Source organism: Phaseolus vulgaris, chromosome 5 (assembly GCF_051622355.1).
Source record: "Phaseolus vulgaris cultivar YP4 chromosome 5, ASM5162235v1, whole genome shotgun sequence".
NCBI classification, from domain to species: domain Eukaryota; kingdom Viridiplantae; phylum Streptophyta; class Magnoliopsida; order Fabales; family Fabaceae; genus Phaseolus; species Phaseolus vulgaris.
The window spans coordinates 36,438,446-36,459,503 of record NC_143502.1 but is presented as its reverse complement, the minus strand read 5'-3'; the positions used below and the strand labels follow the sequence as shown (position 1 = coordinate 36,459,503).

General features: G+C 30.2%; 1 protein-coding gene across 1 annotated transcript; it reads left to right on the top strand.

The window, feature by feature from the left end:
* The first annotated feature begins 9,472 nt into the window (after nucleotides 1-9,472).
* Nucleotides 9,473-13,341, top strand: LOC137834372 (transcription factor MYB101). Its single transcript, XM_068642428.2, has 3 exons — nucleotides 9,473-10,250; nucleotides 11,065-11,917; nucleotides 12,634-13,341. The coding sequence occupies exons 1-3, from the start codon at nucleotides 9,903-9,905 to the stop codon at nucleotides 12,867-12,869; spliced, it is 1,437 nt and encodes a 478-aa protein (XP_068498529.2). The 5' UTR covers nucleotides 9,473-9,902; the 3' UTR covers nucleotides 12,870-13,341.
* Nucleotides 13,342-21,058: the final 7,717 nt, after the last annotated feature.

The following is a 21,058-nucleotide window of genomic DNA, read 5'->3' as shown; positions in this document are numbered from 1 at the left end:
CCACCAGAATTTTGCGGGATGTACGGTACGTGCCAAAGTTGAAGAAGAATCTCATATCATTGGGGGCTTTAGAATCTAAAGGCCTAGTTGTGACGATGCGAGATGGAATTCTTAAAGCAACTTCAGGAGCACTGGTGATGTTGAAAGGCGTGATGAAGAACAATTTGTATTACTATCAAGGTAGTACAGTGGTGGGGACAGTAGCGGCAGCAACTTCTAGCTCTAAGAAGGATGCTGAGGCAACGAAGTTGTGGCATATGAGGTTGGGACATGCTGGAGAGAAATCCTTGCAAATTCTTACCAAGCAAGGATTGTTGAAAGGTACGAAGGCTTGCAAACTTGAATTTTGTGAGCATTGTGTTCTGGGAAAGCAACGAAGAGTGAAGTTTGGCACTGCAATTCACAATACCAAGGGTATTCTGGATTATGTGCATTCAGATGTGTGAGGACCTGCCAAGACTCCGTCAATCGGAGGTAGGCATTATTTTGTCACTTTTGTGGATGATTTTTCCAGGAGAGTTTGGGTGTTTACTATGAAGAACAAAAATGATGTGCTTGAAATTTTCCTTAAGTGGAAAGCTGAAGTTGAAAACCAGACAGGAAGGAAGATTAAGGTTCTCCGAACAGACAATGGAGGAGAATACAAAAGTGATCCGTTCCTGAAGGTATGTCAAGATTGTGGCATAGTTCGGCACTTCACTGTTAGAAAAACACCACAGCAGAATGGGGTGTCAGAGCGTATGAACAAGATACTTGTGGAGAAAGTTCGTTGTATGTTGTCTAATGCTGAGTTAGGCAGAGAGTTTTGGGCTGAGGCTGTGACATACACTCAACATCTCGTCAATCGTTTGCCATCATCTGCTATAGATGGCAAAACCCCGTTAGAGGTATGGTCTGGAAAACCTGCAACTGATTATGATTCTTTGCATGTTTTTGGTTCTATTGCATATTATCATGTGATTGAATCAAAGTTGGATCCACGGGCAAAGAAGGCTCTTTTCATGGGCTTTAGTCCTGGAGTGAAGGGATACCGTTTGTGGTGTCTAGAGGCAAAGAAGACGATTATCAGCAGGGATGTTACCTTTGATGAATCTGCCATGTTAAAGAAGGTAAATCCAGAAGGAGCTGATAGTACTCCGCAACAGGTGGAGTGTGCCCGGAAGCAGGTGGAGTTTGAGCCGACAGTGGTGATCCCAACACGAAATACCACAAGTGACTCTCCTATGGCAGAAGAAGAGTCAGATAAGGAAGAGGTTCCTACCCAAGAATCTCAACAACAATCAGCGCCAATTGCAGTTAGAAGACAGAGACGAGATATTCAGAAGCCTACTCGTTTCATGGATATGGTTGCCTATGCACTTCCAGTTGTTGATGACATTCCATCCACTTACCCAGAAGCCATTCTGAGTTCAGAGAGTGGTAATTGGGCGGGTGCGATGGAAGAGGAGATGCAGTCTTTGAAGAAGAACAAGACGTGGAAGTTGGCACAATTACCAAAAGGTAAGAAGGCAATTGGGTGCAAATGGGTATTTGCAAAGAAAGAAGAATTTTCTAATAAAGAAGATGTTCGCTACAAGGCAAGGTGGTTACAAGGGCCAAGTTTGAATATTGTTTAGACTTGGTTAATATTTTGCACATTTGAAGTTGGCGCCCGGAGGCGCAAATTTGGCTGTGCTCGGAGATTAGGCTAAACAGGCCGAACTCCGTTAACAATTTTCGGGTGTGTTTTTCCTCTTTATCTCTTTTATTATTCCGCTTTATTTATTCAATATTATTTGTCGGGTAGCTCTGTTAGGGTTTTGCTTTAGTGGGAAAATTGCTCGTTTTTCCCAACAAGTGCATCCCGAAATACACGGAAATATCTCCGACAAACCGGCTAAAACAGATTAACTGAAAGATACACGCCCCTGATAAACGGGGGACCACGATGCATGTTAAATAATAATTGATATACAATCCATCAAAGTCAGGACCCATAAATCAATACTATAAATAGAGCGCTTTGTTGAAGAGTAAGGTATGCTTTCTCATTTAATCAGAACACACTCTTAAACCATTGTCCTCATAGTACTTCTTCCAGTCAACTATCCCTACAACATTATTCTTTCACCTATTACTATCCCTTCCCCCAAATCTTCCTCCATCCTATAGCACCTGTCTCCACTGGATTGTACAACCTTTGCGAGCACCACTCGAACACCTATTTATACCATATCTTCATCACAACAAAACCTTAAGCAACATTTATATATGACCAAATTGTTCAAGAAAACAAGAGAAATTGCATCACCAGAGTCCATATAAACTTAAGAAATGTAAATAGTTTAAAGGAGAGAGCACCCAATCAAATAAGGAAAAATTAAAGTTTGTTATTTTTCTTCTCATCCAAAGATTTTTTCTGCATCTACCTTCTCTTATTTGAAAAAAAAAATGTAACAAAAAAAATGTATTTAATCTTAAATGAGTAAGTAAAGAATGAAGAAGAATTCAAAGTGAAAAAAATAATGGTTTAATGCTGTCTAAACAAAGATAAGCGAAGTGAGAGGAAACAATTGTGAACATAAATTTAAACAAAGCAACTCAATAGTGTTTTGAGATAAAGTGCTATCTGTATAAGAAATAAAATAGTCATATAAACAAAGAAACCGTATAACACTTTTTTAAGTGAGTAATATCTATATTGATGTAATTTTAAAAAAGGTAACACTTTATCCAAAAAGTTTAATGTAGCAGTTAAATTTTTTTTTTTAATAAACGTCATCCGAAAGCTCTGCATGTTTTCCAAATGTTATTGTATCTAGTGCCCTATTTAAAGTGTATTAATCGGTTAGAATTTCAATTGTTATTTTTTAATTTATTTAATTAAGTAGAGTTGTTTTTCTGTTTCAAATAAGTGGTCAATTACTGGCCTAATTTTTAGGAATATAGTTGTTAGGAAACCATCCATTATTCAATACATGAATTAGTGGGTGCAAGTATGATAATTCTTATTTCTGTTTTGGGTAACTTGCATTCTGAATTCAATAACACAAAGTTTTATAAAATAAAGAGAACTTACATTAATTGTGTTCAACAATTGGTATCAGAGCTCCTTTATAATGGGCCTGATCCAGAATTTGAGTAAGAGAAATAGTTGTGAGTGTGAGTGTGAGTGTGAGAGAAACAGTTGTAAGTGTGTGCCAACATCAGTATTATTCCAAGAAGAAAGAAAGACCGAAAATGGCAGATTCCAGCAAATACGTGCAACCTGCAATTCCCAAGTTTGATGGGCATTATGATCATTGGGCAAAATTAATGGAAAATTTTCTACGTTCTATTGGCAGTTGGTGGAACATGGGATTTCAGGAGTAGAAAATAAAGCTACTGCATCAGAAGCGGAACTCAAACTCATGGAAGAACAACGATTGAAAGATCTGAAGATAAAGAACTATCTTTATCAAGCCATTGATTGAGAAATCTTAGATACTATCCTCAATGATGATACATCCAAACACATATGGGATTCTATGAAGCAAAAATTTCAAGGTTCTACTCGAGTGAAGAGAGCACAATTACAAGCCCTGCGAAGAGATTTTGAAATGTTGCAGATGAAGGACGGAGAGACAGTTAACTCATATTTTGCGCGTACTTTGAAAATTGCTAAAAACATGAAGGCGTGTGGTGAAAGCATGCTTGAGAATATCATTACTGCAAAAATCTTGCGATCAATGATTCCTAAATTTAATTATGTTGTGTGTTCAATTGAAGAATCCAACAACTTGGACACTATGACCATTGACGAATTGCAGAGCAGTCTTTTTGTTCACGAGCAAAGAATGACATATCAAGGAGAAGAAGAACAAGTACTGCAAATTACAAATGACGATAAGGGAGGACAAGACAAAGGAGGAGGTAGAGGTTCTTTCCGGGGTAGAGGAAGAGGGAGACAATCATTTAACAAAGCTGAGATTAAATGCTTCAAATGTCACAAACTTGGACATTTTCAATACGAATGTCCTACCTAGGAAAAGAAAATAAATTATGCTGAAGTGGAAGATACAGTGGAACAAGAGGATGAACTTTTGCTAATGGCTCACGTTGATGTTAAGCAACAAAAGGAAGATGAATGGTTTCTTGACTCCGGATGCACTAATCACATGAGTGGTAACAAGGAGTGGTTCGCAATACGGTAAAGCTTGGCAATGATGCTCAGATAGATGTGATGGGAAAAGGAAGTGTTGAATTAAATATTAATGGAGTCGTATATGTCATTTCACATGTGTATTATGTTCCTGAACTTAAGAATAATCTCTTAAGTGTAGGACAACTTCAAGAGAAAGGCTTAACTATATTGATTAAGGAAGGGAAGTGTGAAGTCTATCATCCTGAAAGAGGACAGATTATGGAGATTAAGATGAAGGAGAATCGGATGTTTGTGCTGACAACCACCACGATATCAACAAAGTCAAGCCTTTCATCCAAGAATGGTCATTTAACTTACAATGGTTTGAGAACGCTTTCATCCAAGAAATTGGATGATAAAAGCAGGCAATGTGTTCTTCTGGGGGTAAGTGATGAATCCAAAGCATATCATTTGTTTGATCCAGTCAACAAGAAAGTACTGATAAGTAAGGATGTGATATTTGAAGAACAAAAGGGATGGAATTGGGAACATAATGAGGAATACCAACATGGCATTCTTGATTGGGGAGGAGATGAGGAATATATGAGTGACACTGAAGAACAGAGTGAGGAGAATGTTTTGGATCATAATGATGATCAAGAAATTGAGGAACAAAATGAAGAGGATGTTATAGACAACTACATAGGCACCAATGCTCCTCCTAACAATTATGAGACTCCAGTTGAAGGGAGGGTTAGAAGGAATAGGAGAGAGCCGGTCTGGATGATTGATTATGAAAAAGGAGAAGGTCTATCAGAAGATGCTGGTATCAGAGCCATTTCAAGCCTATCCTAGCGAGTGTTTGTGTTAGGCCTATCATGCCACCCGCGCACGAGTTGGCAGTCTCAGCGTGAGGGGGGTGTGTTGGAGATCCCACATCGACTAGAGATTAGAGCCTTTCATTGTATATAAGTGGGTGCAAACCTCAACCCTATGAGCTGGTTTTATGGGGTTGAGTTAGGCTTAAATGGTCACCGGAGATGATCCAATTTCATTCGAGGAAGCTATCAAAAGCCATAAATGGAGAGATGCAATGATGAAAGAGATGGAATCCATAGAGAAAAATCATACTTGGGAGCTTATAGATTTTCCAAAAGGAATGAAGGCAATTGGGGTAAAATGGATCTTTAAAACCAAATTTAAAGAGAATGAAGAGATAGACAAGTTCAAAGCAAGGCTAGTGGCAAAAGGGTATGCGCAACAATATGGACTAGATTACACAGAAGTATTTGCTCCGGTTGTTAGGCTTGATACTATTTTTCTCTTAGATGTGAAGAGTGTCTTTCTTCACGGTGAACTTAAAGAGGACATTTATGTGCAACAGCCCACTGGTTTTGTGAAAAAGGAAGAAGAAGACAAAGTATACAAATTAAAGAAGGCGTTATATGGCCTTAAATTAGTACCTAGAACTTGGTACAACAAGAGAGAGGCTTACTTTGTTGGTAATGGCTTTGACATATGTCTTTGTGAACATACATTGTTTACAAAATCAAAGGAGGGAGGAAGAATGAGATATTTTCTTGGAGTTGAAATTATGCAGAGTTCAAATGGAATTTTTGTATGTCAAAGGAAATATGCTCATGAAGTGCTAGCACGTTTTGGTATGAAGTTGTCAAGTTAAGTTACTGCAGTTCACAAAATCATGTTGCTGATATCATGACCAAGCCCCTCAAGTTGGAGCAATTCTTAAAGTTTCCCAATATGTTGGGCATAATTGAAGCATCAGAATTAAACTAAATGCTATTGCATCTAGTTTAAGGGAGGGAATGTTAGCACTTAGAATTTCAATTGTTATTTTTGAATTTATTTAATTAAGTAGAGTTATTTTTCTGTTTCAAATAAATGGTCAATTACTGACCTAATATTTAAGAATATAGTTGTTAGGAAGCCACCCATTATTCAGTACATGAATTACTGAGTGCAAGTATGATATTTTTTTATTTCTGTTTTGGGTCTGTACGGCTATATAACCTAACTTGCATTCTGAATTCAATAACACAAAGTTTTATAAAATAAAGAGAAATTACATTATGTTCAACAAAGACTTCTACTTAATTTTGCTGTCTGATCATTAAAAAAAAAAACTATACTTATTCGTTTTTAAATAGACAGTGTTCTTCTTCGACATCTTCCATGGTTACTTGTACCTACCAAGTTCAACATCATGGACAGAGCTGATGTTCTGAAGATTTTAGGTTATGCTGTTTTTTTTGTTTTTATTTCCCACTGATAAAAAAAACTTGAGTAAAAATATAAATTAAAGAAGAAAAATAAAATGCACTTTTTTGATATTTCGTTTTTAGATGTGAGAAAATTATATGACTTGTATGTTGACTTATTTTAAAATTGTAGATCAAATATATTTTTACAACTTATTCTAATATTAAGTGTCATAAAATAATTTATAAATAAATCAAGATAATGTGGGAATTCTTTTATATTTTATTTTAAAAATTATGATAATACTCATATGTATATAAAAAGTGTTATATTACAATAAACCCTAAATTTTAAATTCTAAAATTTACGTTTAATCGTCAATTATGTAACCCTAAACCATAACATAAATATTAAAATTCTAAAAGCAACACCAATTTACATCTGCTCTACAAGGATACAAATAGCAAATAGTGTTAAAATAACTAGTTAGGAGGAGTTACACCGACTTCAAAATAAAACAATAATGTGAGTTAGCCAACTCACAAAAAAATAAAATAAAAAAGAGAAGATTACAACGTGAGGTGAACCGACACAAATTAATGATGTATAATAACATTAATTTTTTTTATTTTTAAATAATGATTAGTAATAAATAATAGCAATAATATTGGTTTCAAAATAATTTTTTTAATAAATAATAAAAATGTTTAATAAAAGTGCATTAAATATAAGATTAAATGTTGAAAAATGAATAATGAATTCTGAAATAATTATCTACCATTACAAAAAATATCAAATTTATTTTAGATACTAAAATAATTAGTTACTATTTGACTAAATTAAAATTATTTTTAGTATTAAAAAATATTAATATTTAAAATATTTTTTATTATTAATAAAAATTTATAAAATAATTTTTAAATTGATATTTAACCATTAGCTACAAAATGTTATCTACTAATATTTTAGATTTTAAATTAGTCACTAAAAGACTAATTCAGATCAAATTAGAATCTAAAATATTAGTAGTTAACACGTGGTAGTTAATTTAGATACTAATTTGAAAATTATTTTATAAATTTTTATTAATAATAGAAATCAGTTTAGATATATATAATTTTTTATATCTAAAATAATATTTAATTTAGTTAATATAGTAATTAATTATTTTTTTCTATAATTTTGGCTGTTGTTTAGGAAATTTCTTATAATGTAAATAATATAATATTTACATTTAAATTCTATAAAAATATTTTAAAAAGTAAAACCAATTTTTTTAAAACATTTTATTATGTTATAATAATATTTTTATCACATAAAATCATAGAATTTTCATTCAGTGTCTTTTACCTTTTATAAATTTAAAAATAGTTTCAAATATTCAAACTTAATTATATTTTATGATTTAAAGGAATTAATTGTAATATTAATGATACATATTCATAACATATATGAAACACTTCTACTCACAAATATTTAAAGAGGGATTAGATTATTCTAAATTAATTCTTGATATAACTTATATTTTATTCATTCAACCATTATATTTTGATAGTTCAATAATTATGCATATCAAAGTTTAGATAATTTTTATTTTTTTCATACAATACTACAGTCAAAACTTATTAATTTTATCCTTATACATATAATATATGTTAATTAAATTTAGTCAATAATCAAATTTTTATATAGTTTTTATAATTTTTTTATCAAATAATGATTATTGATCAATATTAATGTCATTTAATGGTTTTCATACTTAATATCTAAATTTTTTTATTCTGATATATTTTCATCCAATTAAATAACATCTCAATATGACTTTAAAATAACTAGAACAATTAAAAATTTCAAGATATGGTAATCAGTTATTAATTGACATTGTATATATTTTTTTAGAATAACTAATTGAGAAGCTTCTGATGGAGGAGGGTAGTGACCCACAATTTTACTATTATTTTAGGTATATAAATTATTTGTGACTAAATTTCAAAGATTTTGAGGACTAATTATTGATTTAGGTATTTTCCTGTAGATAATTGTAGTTTTTTTTCCAAATATTTATTATTTTAAAAAAACTGAGTCAAGTGTGCTCCATTCATGCCAGCTTGACTAATGACTTTGAGTTGATTCAATTTAATTTACAATTCAGAAATATATAAAACTTGAATAAAATCAATCCAACCTTTATTTTCACATTTCCATATAATAAACTAGAACTTACCTGACTTGAATTTTTACACACATTCTCATAATATATTTAAACTATTGAATATAATTACAAAGAGATGTAATTTTTTTTATGAATTATTAATACAGTCAAAATGTATTACATATAATGAAAAAGCATTAATTATTGAAATAATCCAAAATATTATTATAAATAAAAGTCAAAAGTGAGACAACTAACACAAATATGATTTATATTTTCTAATGAAAAAACTAATTATTTAAAATGCAGGTAGATAATTATGATTGGAAGTGTGAGTTTTAATTACAATTTGAAAGGGTATAAAACGTGATATTTACGCAAGATTAGGAAAGCTAATTTATTTATTTTTCATAATAATATGATCATTAAAAACCCATATCTATTAATGAACTGAAAAAGGAGAAAATATTTCCATAAAGGCTTAATTTTAATTATTGAAATTTTTGGATATAAAAAAAAAAATACATAGGAGTCTTTTATATACAAGACAAACACACCCAATTCAAGGAAAATGTGAAGCCATCACCTTTTTCTCCCAGCCTTCTCCTACACTCTTTGTTCCTTTACATTCCTCATATTTTCAAGTTAATTATGTAATATGTTACATTTTTCTTTTTAATTAAATAATTATCTAAACTTAAATTTTTAAATAAAACCTCAAAATATTCTTATTTATAGAAGACATTATTAAAATAAATATGCATTAAATAAATTAAAAATACTGTAAGGAATTATATATGAATGTATTAATTGCAGAGGAATTAAAAAAAATGAAAATAATAAGCAGGAAAAAGAACGTAGCACAGAGCATGCAAATCGGAGCGAAATTATAGCTCACACCTCTATTGACATATTTCACCCTTTGTCTCTCTTTCTTTCTCTTTCTTTGTTTTTTCTTTGTTTTGAAACACCAAATTAACCTTGGCAACGCTACCTTTGCCTTTGGCCTGGGCCCCACACGCCCTTCTTTCTTTCTCTCTCTGTATCTCTCAGTTTCTGCTTCTCCCATAAAATCCACATCTCTGTCTCAACATCAAATCCATACAAAACAAAACAAAACCGAAGCAAAGAGAAGACAAAGGGCAGAAGGGCTTGTTCCCTTTACATCTCTCTGTCTCTTCTTCATTCTTCACCACCATTTCATCTCTCCTCTCTCTCTCTTTTCCTCTCTCGTTCACCCTTTTCCATTCATTCTCCTGAGAGGAGAGAGACAACACAACTACAGCATCAGCATCACCATCAGCATCATCAGCAACAACTGTGTCTCATTCATTCCCATATATCTCTCTGTAATTGAAGAAAACAAGCATTCTCATATACACCACCTTCTCCTGTAACCGACCTCTCATTCTGTGAATTGTTGCTGTTATGGCGAGAACAGTCTCCAACAACGACAGCACCAACGATGAAACAGGCGACGACAGCAATGCTACAACGAAGGACGAGAGCGATGTCAAAGGTCGCGTGAGGAAGGGGCCGTGGACACCAGCAGAAGACGCGATCCTTGTAGAGTACGTGAAGAAGCATGGCGAAGGGAATTGGAACTCCGTGCACAAAAATTCTGGGTTGTTCAGGTGCGGCAAAAGTTGCAGACTTCGCTGGGCCAACCACCTCAGGCCTAATCTCAAGAAAGGTGCATTCTCTCCTGAGGAAGAACAAGTCATCATCGACCTTCATTCCAAGCTCGGAAACAAATGGGCCCGAATGGCCGCACAGGTATATCTACATCTTTACATAAAAATGCTTACTTAAAGTTGTGCTTTTTTGGGTTTCTTTGGTTTTTTCTCTTACGTTAATGTCATCATTATTTCTCTTCTGTTTTTGTGTTTAATTCCTTTGTTTATAGTTACAGCAGTCTTTTTCCTTTATTGGTTTCGGAAGTGAACATCCATTGGTTGGTAATTTGTCCCATCTGTGATTTATTCGTCTCGTCTTGTGGCGTGGATCTTTTTCTACCTCCTCGCCGTTGACATGATTTGCATGTCTTTTGCTTCTAGCCTCTTTTTTTTCTTACTTTTCTGATTTGGATCTGGTTGAGATCTGCTAAATTTGATTTACAAGCTTCCATCCATGGCCAAGAACCAGAAACAAAGAACGGTTCCCTTCCAGTTCTATCTGCTTATTTATTTTTGTTGGGTGACATTTTTACATGGTTTAGTTTCCGCCAATGATTATCAGTGAAACATAAAATGCTGGAGCTTTTGTCATAAAAAAAGAGAAACTCGCTCTAGAACCTTTTGAACTGCAATGGAGTTTCTTTTTTGGCTCCTTTTTCCTTTTCGTTTTTATTAATTACAGTTTCATGCATATTGTCAGATTTTGGATTTTCTATGAGCTGACCTCAGTCTTTTTTTTTCTGAATATATGAAATTGGCATCTTTGTTTATTTCTTTCAACAATGTACTTTCATCAGGACCCACTCCAGTTTTTTTTTGCCGAGGCTAAACCCTGAACTTTATCACGCCTTTACGTGATTTGGTTCCTGTACAATTTGTTTCTCTCACCATTCTTATCTTGTTTCTGGTTTCAGTTACCTGGCAGGACCGACAATGAAATAAAGAACTTTTGGAACACCAGAATGAAAAGGCGTCAGAGAGCAGGGTTGCCCATTTATCCTCCTGAGGTGCATGTAGAAGCCACTGCATACCATCTACAACACCGCTACTTGGAACACCAACCTCATTCATCTGCATCATTTGCTTTACTCCTATCTTCTTGTTACCCCAAGAAGCTCAATGACCCTAGCCAATCCAATAATTCCAATCCGAATCAGCTGCAAAACCAACCTGATTCTTCCAACTGTTACATTAATCCAAGCCAGAAGCACTTCAAGTTTTCCAATGAAAATGGTGGAAATTCAAATCTTGCTTTGCCATTGTCCCCTCTTTCTCCGTATGGATCATCCTCCTCCACCCTTCTTAACCACAGTTTTGGTGATCATGGCTTCATAGCAGGATCCCCGTATGAACCCTTTCCTTTGGTGCCAGGCTCCACCCCTGACATCTCTTCCAACCAAACACCAACCCCTGCTTCATCCTATGCTAGTGGTGTCGATGGCCTGATGGGATCTTCAAGCATGGTTAATAATAATAGTAATAATAATAATGACTACTATGAAGTTGCACCATTGTCTCCTCCAGGAAACAGTGGCCTGCTGGATGCTCTAGTGATGGAGGCTCAAGGTCTTTCTCACAATGGCAAGTCCAAGAATGAGGAGGATCCAACCCTTTCTGGGAAGCTATCTTGTAAGAGAAAGAACTTGGAATATGCAGAGGAGGGAGGCACTCCGCCTATGGTGTCAGCCATGAAGAAGAACAGTAGCAATAGTACTACTACTGAAAACCAGAGGGATGATGATAACAGCTCCTCCCAATGGTCAAAAGGTGAAACTTTTTCACTCTTCTGCTTGTTTCGTAAATTTCTTTCTCTTATTTCCAACAAATATATATTTGACAGAGAAATGTTAGTAATTAATATACATACATACACTCTCGTTTCAAATTGATCAGAAATTTAGATCTTTCGTAATTTTATATTTTGAATAAATCTCGATCCAAAGGTGAGTGTGTAAACGGATATAATTCTGTCACTCCTCCTCTTTGATTTAAATATGTCATGCAATTTTTGTTTGTAGTCCTGTAATTACATTTTTGGTTTTTTATTCAGTAAGGTTTTGTTGCCACCTTTTTTGGTTTCTGTCTGAATTCATTGTTAGGAACACGTTTTACATCTTTCTAAATATAACAAATTTTTTTTTATATGCTCCTATCAAATATAATTGATTTTATTATTATTACATAAAAATGTAATAAATTTTTATGTTTAGTTTATGTCATTCAACAATCATAACAAATTTTTTTTAGTCTCTGGCTTAAATATTTAGAAGTAAAAAAAAAATCTTAAAACTGATATTTATAGAGAGAGAAAAATGACTGTTTACTTTTTCTGGTTAAAATTTATTAAAAACCACAAGATATAAAGTTGTAATAATGTGTTAAAAATGTATTATGAAAACAAAGAATATTTTGAGTTAATTTGCATAAAAATTGTGCATGTTTGAAGGTGTGATGATTCCCTAACCTAAAGTGATAATATACAGGGAAGAAAGTGATGGGGGAGGATCCAATGGAAGAGATGAACTCGATGGACGATGACTTGTTTAGTCTGCTGAACCAGTTTCCCTTAGAAATGCCAATGCCTGAGTGGTACCGAAGAGGAGAAAGTCAGTCATTGGGACTTGAAAACCAGACCAATGCTTCACCACCTGACCCCGCTGATCAAGAGTATGCTTGGACTCTCGGAACTTGCTGGAACAACATGCCCAGCATATGCTAAATATAGCTTCTGGACAAACATCTATGTCTTCTGTAATCATTACAGAACCAAATTAAAAGCTGATTGTGAAGTAGATATATGGAAATTAAACCCATATGGTATGTGTTAGAATTTAGGGATGTTGAGTTAGCTAGCTAGGGTGATCAACTATTTCAAACCCCATGCAGCATACCAGCCATATTCCATATATTCCTTGTTCCTTATTTCATCTTCCTCTCAAAAACAAATGGCTTGGTGTGGGAGTTAGACTTTTCTTTTCGGATTCAACCATTTCTTCTCATTTTGTAGTTAATTTTAGTGGTTCCTTGTGCAATTAGAAAAACAGTGCTACAAAGCCTGCATCTCGATCGTTTAGCATCCTATAGAATTAATGTTTGTGTACATATATGGTGTTATCATGATTTACCCTATGCTTAGTAGACTTTCGAGTTCGAAAACCAAGTATGATAGAACTGTAGCAGATTCACCGTTGCATTGGGGAGTGTTTATTGTACACCTAATTAAGATTTTATGCTTCCCATGCACCTTCAAGTTAACAGGGTTCGTAACAGTATAATCCTTGCTCTAACGTAATACACTGTAATAACCTATTCCTAGGTTGTTAATAATCTGATAACTGATAACTAATAATTTACACATCAATAGCAGGTATTTAAGGGATGTCAAAATCTCCTGCATATGATTCCTTTTTATTTATGCAGCTAGACTGAAATGGCTCTTAAATAGGTGAAATGAACAATGGAGATTTGGCAGAATAGAATGGCTTTAATTACTTGTAGCAATGTCCCTAAGTTTAGGAACATGTCTTATAAGTATCTGATTATTGTATAAGGTTGATGAAATACTTCCTTTTAATTTTTTTTATTCCTTACACTATTAGAAAATCATTAAATAGAAATTAAATTTTGAAAAAAAAATTAGTTGCTATAGGAACTAAATTAGAAACTATTTTAAAAACTAAAAAGAAAATGTTTCTAAATTAATTTATATTATTATTAAATAGTTTCTAAATTAGTATCTAATTAGAAACCATTTAACAATAATAGAAACTAATTTAGAGACCAATATTTTTTTTAGTCTCTAACATTATCTCTAATTTAATCATTATAACAACTAATTATTTTTGTCTCTAAAATTAGTTTCAATTTCATGATTGTCTTGTAGTGTTATTGATAACAAAAAAAACAATTAAGATTAACCAAGAATTGGTCTCAACAAAAGAAATATATATATTAATTTTAAAGCGTGATCAACCACTTGTCCTTATTATTATAATTTGTTACAAATAAAAATGAAAAAAATCTAGACTTACTTTTTAAGTTTTACCATTTAAATATATATATATATATATATATATATATATATATATATTTTTAAATATATACAATTGTATCGTTTTGAGTCAAGTCAATAATACTTTAAACACATTTTTTTCTTAATTTGTCAAGATATTTTGTAAGGACAAAATCTCAAGAAAATATCAAATCCTAAAGAGAAATAGTACTTTAGATATGATGATTGATTTGGTGATGTGATCTCAACAAATATGAGATTCAAAAAATCGTTTTAATTAGTGATAATAAATTTTAGTGATATTGTTATTATCATGGATTAATAGTAATAAGTGGAAGATACAAAATTATATTCATTTAAAAAAAAGAAATTAAGTTGCATCGATTTGAAATTAAGGAATCTCTAAACCCTAAAGTATCCTTGTTTAATTTAATTTATTCATTATCGATAAAAAAATAAATTAAAAAAATAAATTTAATATTTTTTAATAGTGAGACAGTTAAATACAATAAATAAAAAAGGGGAAAAAAGCATTTTAAAAAAATATAAAACTTTTATAACTATGGTATAGTTTATTTTCTCTAAACAATTTTTATTATATTTATTTTGGGTTGAATAAATTTAATGTCATTCTTTGAATAAAAATTTATCATTTTATTTATTTAAAAAAAATTGAATATTTAAAAATGTCATTCTAAGTTTATGAATGAATTGTTTCTGTAAGGTTAAACTGATTGTGTAAAACTTATAAGCTTTTTCTATAAAATATTAAAATAAATTACAAAAACATAAAATTATTATATAATAATTATTTTCAGGAATTCTCTTAATCACATACATAATAACTGATGTGATAAAATAAAATAAATAAATTGTACACGTCTTCTTACTCAACACCAAGAAAGCAATTCTTGTGTTCAAACATAACACCCCCTAAAATTAAGAAAAAGAAACGTTAACTATACGTTCTTTTAAATATATTTTCTGTTAATAACTAAAATTTATTGAAAAAATATTTTTTTTTATATGTAACTTATTATTTAACGAATGCTTTTAGCTATTAATAAATTACAACAAACAATAAAATATCTATTATAAAAAATATTAAAAGTTTCGCTACAAGAAAATCATTAAATAGAAACTAATTTTAGGGACAAAAAATAATTAGTTATTATAGTGACTAAATTAGAGACCATTTTTTAAACTAAAAAAAAAATTATTGATTTCTAAATAATTGGTAGTTAAAACTTTTGGTAGCTAATTAGATATCAATTTATAAACTATTTATCAATAATAGAAACTAATTTAGAAACTAATAATTTTTTTAGTTTCTAAAATGATTTAATTTAATCATTATAGCAACTAATTATTTTTTATTTCTAAAATTGGTTTCTATTTAATTGTTTTCTTGTAGTGTTTATCCAGGTTCCACATGATAAATAAATACACAAACAAAAGCTTATCGCATTTCAGAATTTATTAGACAAAACCACCCTTTACATATAATTTCAATAAATGATATGATATGCATTAAAATTTATAATTAAAAAAAAACTTTTAATTAGTTATAGCTTTTATTTTACTATTAACTTAAAATAATATTTAGCGTAGACTTGATATAGATCATCTAACACCGAAGAGATGATAGTATAATTATGTAATTAGATGATCTCAAGTCATTCTCCAACGAATACAATAGTAAATCCAGTTAAATCGGTAGTTATAAATAACAATGAAAATAAAATGAACTTGAGATTGTTGTGCAAAAAATAAAGTAGAGATAATGAAACAAGTTGACTCTCAAACTTTTCCAACAATGAATTCTTCATTTGTTGATAAATATATTATTCATCCAATCATCGGTAAGTTAAAAACACTTAGATCTCATTAATAAAACATGTCCACTATGCGTCTACTCATAAGGTTTTTAATCTTTAACCTTTTGAATCATGCACATTGTTCATAAAACTTTAATGGCATAAAACCTCAAAATTCGTTGAAAAATTAGAAAAGAAAGTCTTCCACATGAAGGTAAACATAAGATTTATAATAAAGAAAATAAAGAAAACACTAAAAAAAATAACTGTGTAAGGATCTAGAAAATTACTTTAGAGTAGAAGTGGTATATTTTTAAATGACTCTTGAATAATTTTAAATGAAAAGGGCATATAAATAGAAATTCAGTTATTCAGGTTTCATTTTAAAAAGAACCATCATCTCTCTAGAAAGTTCTTTTCCTTTCCTCTCCCTTCTCTCTACAATTCTGACTTCCTCGTTCATCAGTTCGACGATCAGAGTCCACCATCAGACTCCTGGCAGTGAGTACTGCAAGACTGTCCAATCAGAATCTTTGATAGAGGAAGTTCATTTTTGCTCTTCTCTTTGAGTCAAATTTTGAACTTGTTAGGTTGTTTTTGTCCTTGTTTTGCATGTGACCCTTTTAGCTTCAGGGTCAATCTCTGTTAGCTCAGGATTCTAGTGATATAGTTAGACTTTTTATTAGGATTCTGTAGTGCAAGTTAAGTTACCTTTGAGTTCTTGGTGGTTTTGGAGCTCTTAGTGAATATCTACTAAATTTCAGGTAAGGGAAGCTAGCCTTAATTTCCAATAGAACACTAGGCTAGAAGATCTGGATGTGAGGGTGATGTGGTCACCAGTCTCAAACTTTCTTCCAGGGTTGTTTGTTTTAAGTATATTAGTAATTGAATGAGATTTGAATGTGAAATTTGATATGATTGTTGTTATAAAATATTAATGTTGTTGATTTTTGGTTGCTTGAAGTTGATTTAGAGTAATTTTCAGCTACAACATGGACTTTGTAATTCTGGTGCTATCTGGTGTTATTTTGATCAACCTAAAAATATTTTCGATCAATTTAAAATTTCTGGTGCTCTCTGGTGTCATTTCGATCAACCTAAAAATATTTTTGATCAATCTAAAATTTCTGGTGCTCTCTGGTGTCATTTCGATCAACCTAAAAATATTTTCGATTAATCTAAAATTTCTGGTGCTCTCTGGTGTCATTTCGATCAACCTAAAAATATTTTTCGATCAATCCAAAATTTCTGGTGCTTTATGGTGTCATTTAGATCAACCTAAAATATTTTCGATCAATATAAAATTTTGTATACATATATAAATATTACTATTATTATTATTTTAGCATAGTTTATTTTGGATTACTATTATTAAATAACTTCTTGGATATATTGGGATTGTTAGAAAGTTTAAATTATATGTTATGATTGTATGGTGTATTGATGTGTTAAATGAAGTGTGAAATGATGTGAAAGTAAGATCAAGACATAGTATTTTCAGGAAAGAAAATATCGTGTTGAGATTGTTGTTAGGGTGTATTGATTTGTGAGCATCCTGTTAATGAGACGATCCTGACTCTACTGATATAATGGAATCACATAGATGAAGTTATTCAGTGGGTGAGAGTGGATGGAGGTTCATATGATTTTGTCTGGGGTTTGAAATAGAACCTGGTCTTTCAGGTCATATGAATTTACCCTGTCATATGAGTGGATGAGATATTGAGATAATTATGCGCATGACTGTGTGGATTTTACAACAGTAGTATGACAGGTGCAGGTCTCTAGATGCTAATTTCAATACACGAGTCTTCCGAAAATAGAGTCAAGTGTCTATGTTATTAATTAATAATTTTGTTTTATATTTCTAAAACTATTCATGTGCTAGAAGTCGGATGTTTATGGTTTATTACCATTATCTGAAAGACTTATTTTTTATTATATTATTTGAATAAATATATTAAACTCTATATTTATATTAATTTTGATTTTATATATTTATTTAAATATATATTATTAATATTTAATGTGTAATCTATAATTTAAATAAAAATATTATTAGAAAAATAATATAAACTACAAATTTACTTAAAAAAAATTAACATTATATTTTGAAGTAATAACTTGTAATTATTTGAAATGGATGAATAGTTTATTTAAACTATTTTTATTTTTATTTTTAAAGTAACACAATAAGAATTTTAATGTTCACAAAATTTTTAAAATATAAATGCAGATAAAATAGAAAAATATACAATGGAGATATCTGTTATATATTATTATACACTGTTATAAATTATTATTACTATTAATATTACAATTGAGCTTTGAAGAGTATATGACAACCAAATTATTCCTGAGTCGAGGCATGTAATTACATGTTCTGTTCTTTTTGGATTGTCATTCTAATTAAATATTAGTTTTCTAAAGATAAAATATTCTCTATTGTTCATCAGTTTTAGAGTTTATATATATTTTAATTAAAAATGCATGAAAACGGATGTAAAAGAGTATAGTTTATTTCTTAAAAAAAAACAAAATAGTTTGTACAATATAAGAATATATATATAAAAAAACAATTTTGAATACATTGCAACAAGAATCCGCGTTGGTCTGTGTTTATTTTTCTTGATATTCCATGATAAGAATGTAAAGAAAAAACGGTAGTGAACATTTAATACCACAGAATAATACAGAAAAGGATAACAAGTCTGGGAAATTATCATGATTAATCCAGCTTTTCTGCTGAAACTTTTGAACTTTTAGATTCATTATTTCTACTTTCTGTGCCACTATTCCTTCATGCCAAAATTAGGGATCAAAGTGATTGCAAATGACAATCACTTTACCCACATAAACTGCTAAAGAAAGTGATTAAGTTTCTAGTTTCTATGCAGTTTGTGCTTCAATTAATAATTCTGAAACCACTTTTCATTGTTTTTTCTTTTTTTTTTTCCTTTTCTTGCTGTGGTGATCATTGGATTTAAAACATGAGTCATGCTATTTGTTTTCTTTTTTATCTTATGTACATAAATGTGGATTGCATAAAATAGCAGTAATTGCGCTTTAGAATCACGCAGATTACATGAGTGAAACAGTGTTTTTCATACTCTAAACTAAGAAAACTACTTAAATTCCGCTCATGGATCCCCTTTTTAAGCCAATGAGCTCTCCACATGTAACCCTTGTGCTCCAAACCATATCATATTCTTTTTCTTTTCATCAATTTTCATGTGTTACCCTTTTCTTCATTAACCCTTCCTTCTCCTCCTTTCTCTCTATAAACTTTATTTTAATCAAAATTTAATCACTTTCTAATACAAATATTTTTATACTTTTATTCAATCATACATTTTTTATTAATAAAAAATATAGTAAATAAGAATACTAGAATTACTTAAACTCATATATGAAAAAACTCACGGACAATATAAATAAAATTACAATTTACTTCAACCCCTCAAATATCAAGATAATTCTGTATTAGACATACTGATCATTTCTATAAGAAAAATTCAAGATCATAATAAAATTATTAACTTTTATAATATTTATTTGATAAGTTTAATTTTACATAAAATTTATTTCAACGATACGTGTAAATTTGTACCTCTTCAATTCATTAAGAAAAAATAACTTCAAATTTAACTAAACAAACATTGGTTTTACAGATGGTAAAAATTCACCGATAATGTTCGTTTTAATAATAATTTTAATTATTATTATTATTAATTAAAAAAAATTATTTTTTAATATTTTTTATTACTATTATATTATCATTATATTATTATTATAATTATTATGTTATTATTATTACTAGCGGAATATAGGCGCAACTGCGTTTGTGTATCTACATTTTCTTCTTTTACTCAATTTACACGATGATAAAAATTTAACATACATATAGAAATAATTTTGGATGAGTCGAAATTAAAAAAACAAAAAATGGAGTGCAGAGAGTGATTGAAAATGAAGGTTATTTTATTAGATATGTAAGATTTGACGTGAAATAAAAATGTGTGAGAGTATGTTTTTTCTTTCTCCCTGTTGTTGCTTTAAAATAAGGAATTAAGGAAAGAGTGGGGAAGTCATATAAAAGTTGTACATTAATATTAATTTAAAAAACTAAAAAATAATTTTATTTTTTAAGTAATTCATTTAAATGACAAAAACTTCATTGTATTAATAAAATAAAATATATTAAATAAGGGTAAAATTGAGAAAAAATTGTGTACTAACAATTATAATGAGAAATCCCTTTTATATATAGGTATAAATTATTATATTATTTATTATTATTATTATTATTATAATTATTAAGATTGTTAATATTACTATTATTGTAATTATTAGTATTATTATTAACATTAACATTATTATTAATATTATTATTGTTATTAAATTTATCAAAGGATTATGTTCGTGCTCAATTATTGAATTCTACTCATGACTATTGATTCCCAGTTATTTTTATAAAAAAATTAATTTATCTATAAAATCCGTCGTTAAAATACTGATGGACAAAAGTTTGTCAATAGAATTCGTTAGTAAATATAGACAAATAAAAATTCATCAGTAAAATCTATCGGTTATACATCGGTAAAAGTTACTGAGTAATACAAATCCACCAGTAACTTTTATTGATAAATCTTACAAAAAAATTATGAGAGATAGAGTAGGGACAAAGGTGACATGTAGATGAGTGAGTCATCAAATTTTTAGAAAATATTTTGATGTACAATAACTTTTTATGTGTTTTAACATTTTGAAAATATTAAAATATATAAAACATATTAAAATTATAGAGAAAGATTTTTATTCAGGGGTTTATATGTATATACACCTTCTTCACATACCACAAAACTTGGAGTTAAATGATAAAAAAATTATTATAAAAAATAATAATTTTTTTATCTATACTTATATAATGATTTTTTTAAAACTTATTTTTTAACAACTAATTTGATGTAAACAATTTTTTATTTATTTATTTAATATATCTTATTTTAAAAAAATTATTAAGAGAATCATTTAGTTATTTAGTTAATATTCTTTCCATGAAATATTCTCAATTTGATT

Coding starts and splice junctions, on each gene's coding strand:
- LOC137834372 (XM_068642428.2), top strand. CDS start 9,903: ATGGCGAGAACAGTCTCCAACAACGACAGCACCAACGATGAAACAGGC. Junction 10,251..11,064: donor GGGCCCGAATGGCCGCACAG/GTATATCTACAT, acceptor TTCTGGTTTCAG/TTACCTGGCAGGACCGACAA. Junction 11,918..12,633: donor CTCCTCCCAATGGTCAAAAG/GTGAAACTTTTT, acceptor GATAATATACAG/GGAAGAAAGTGATGGGGGAG.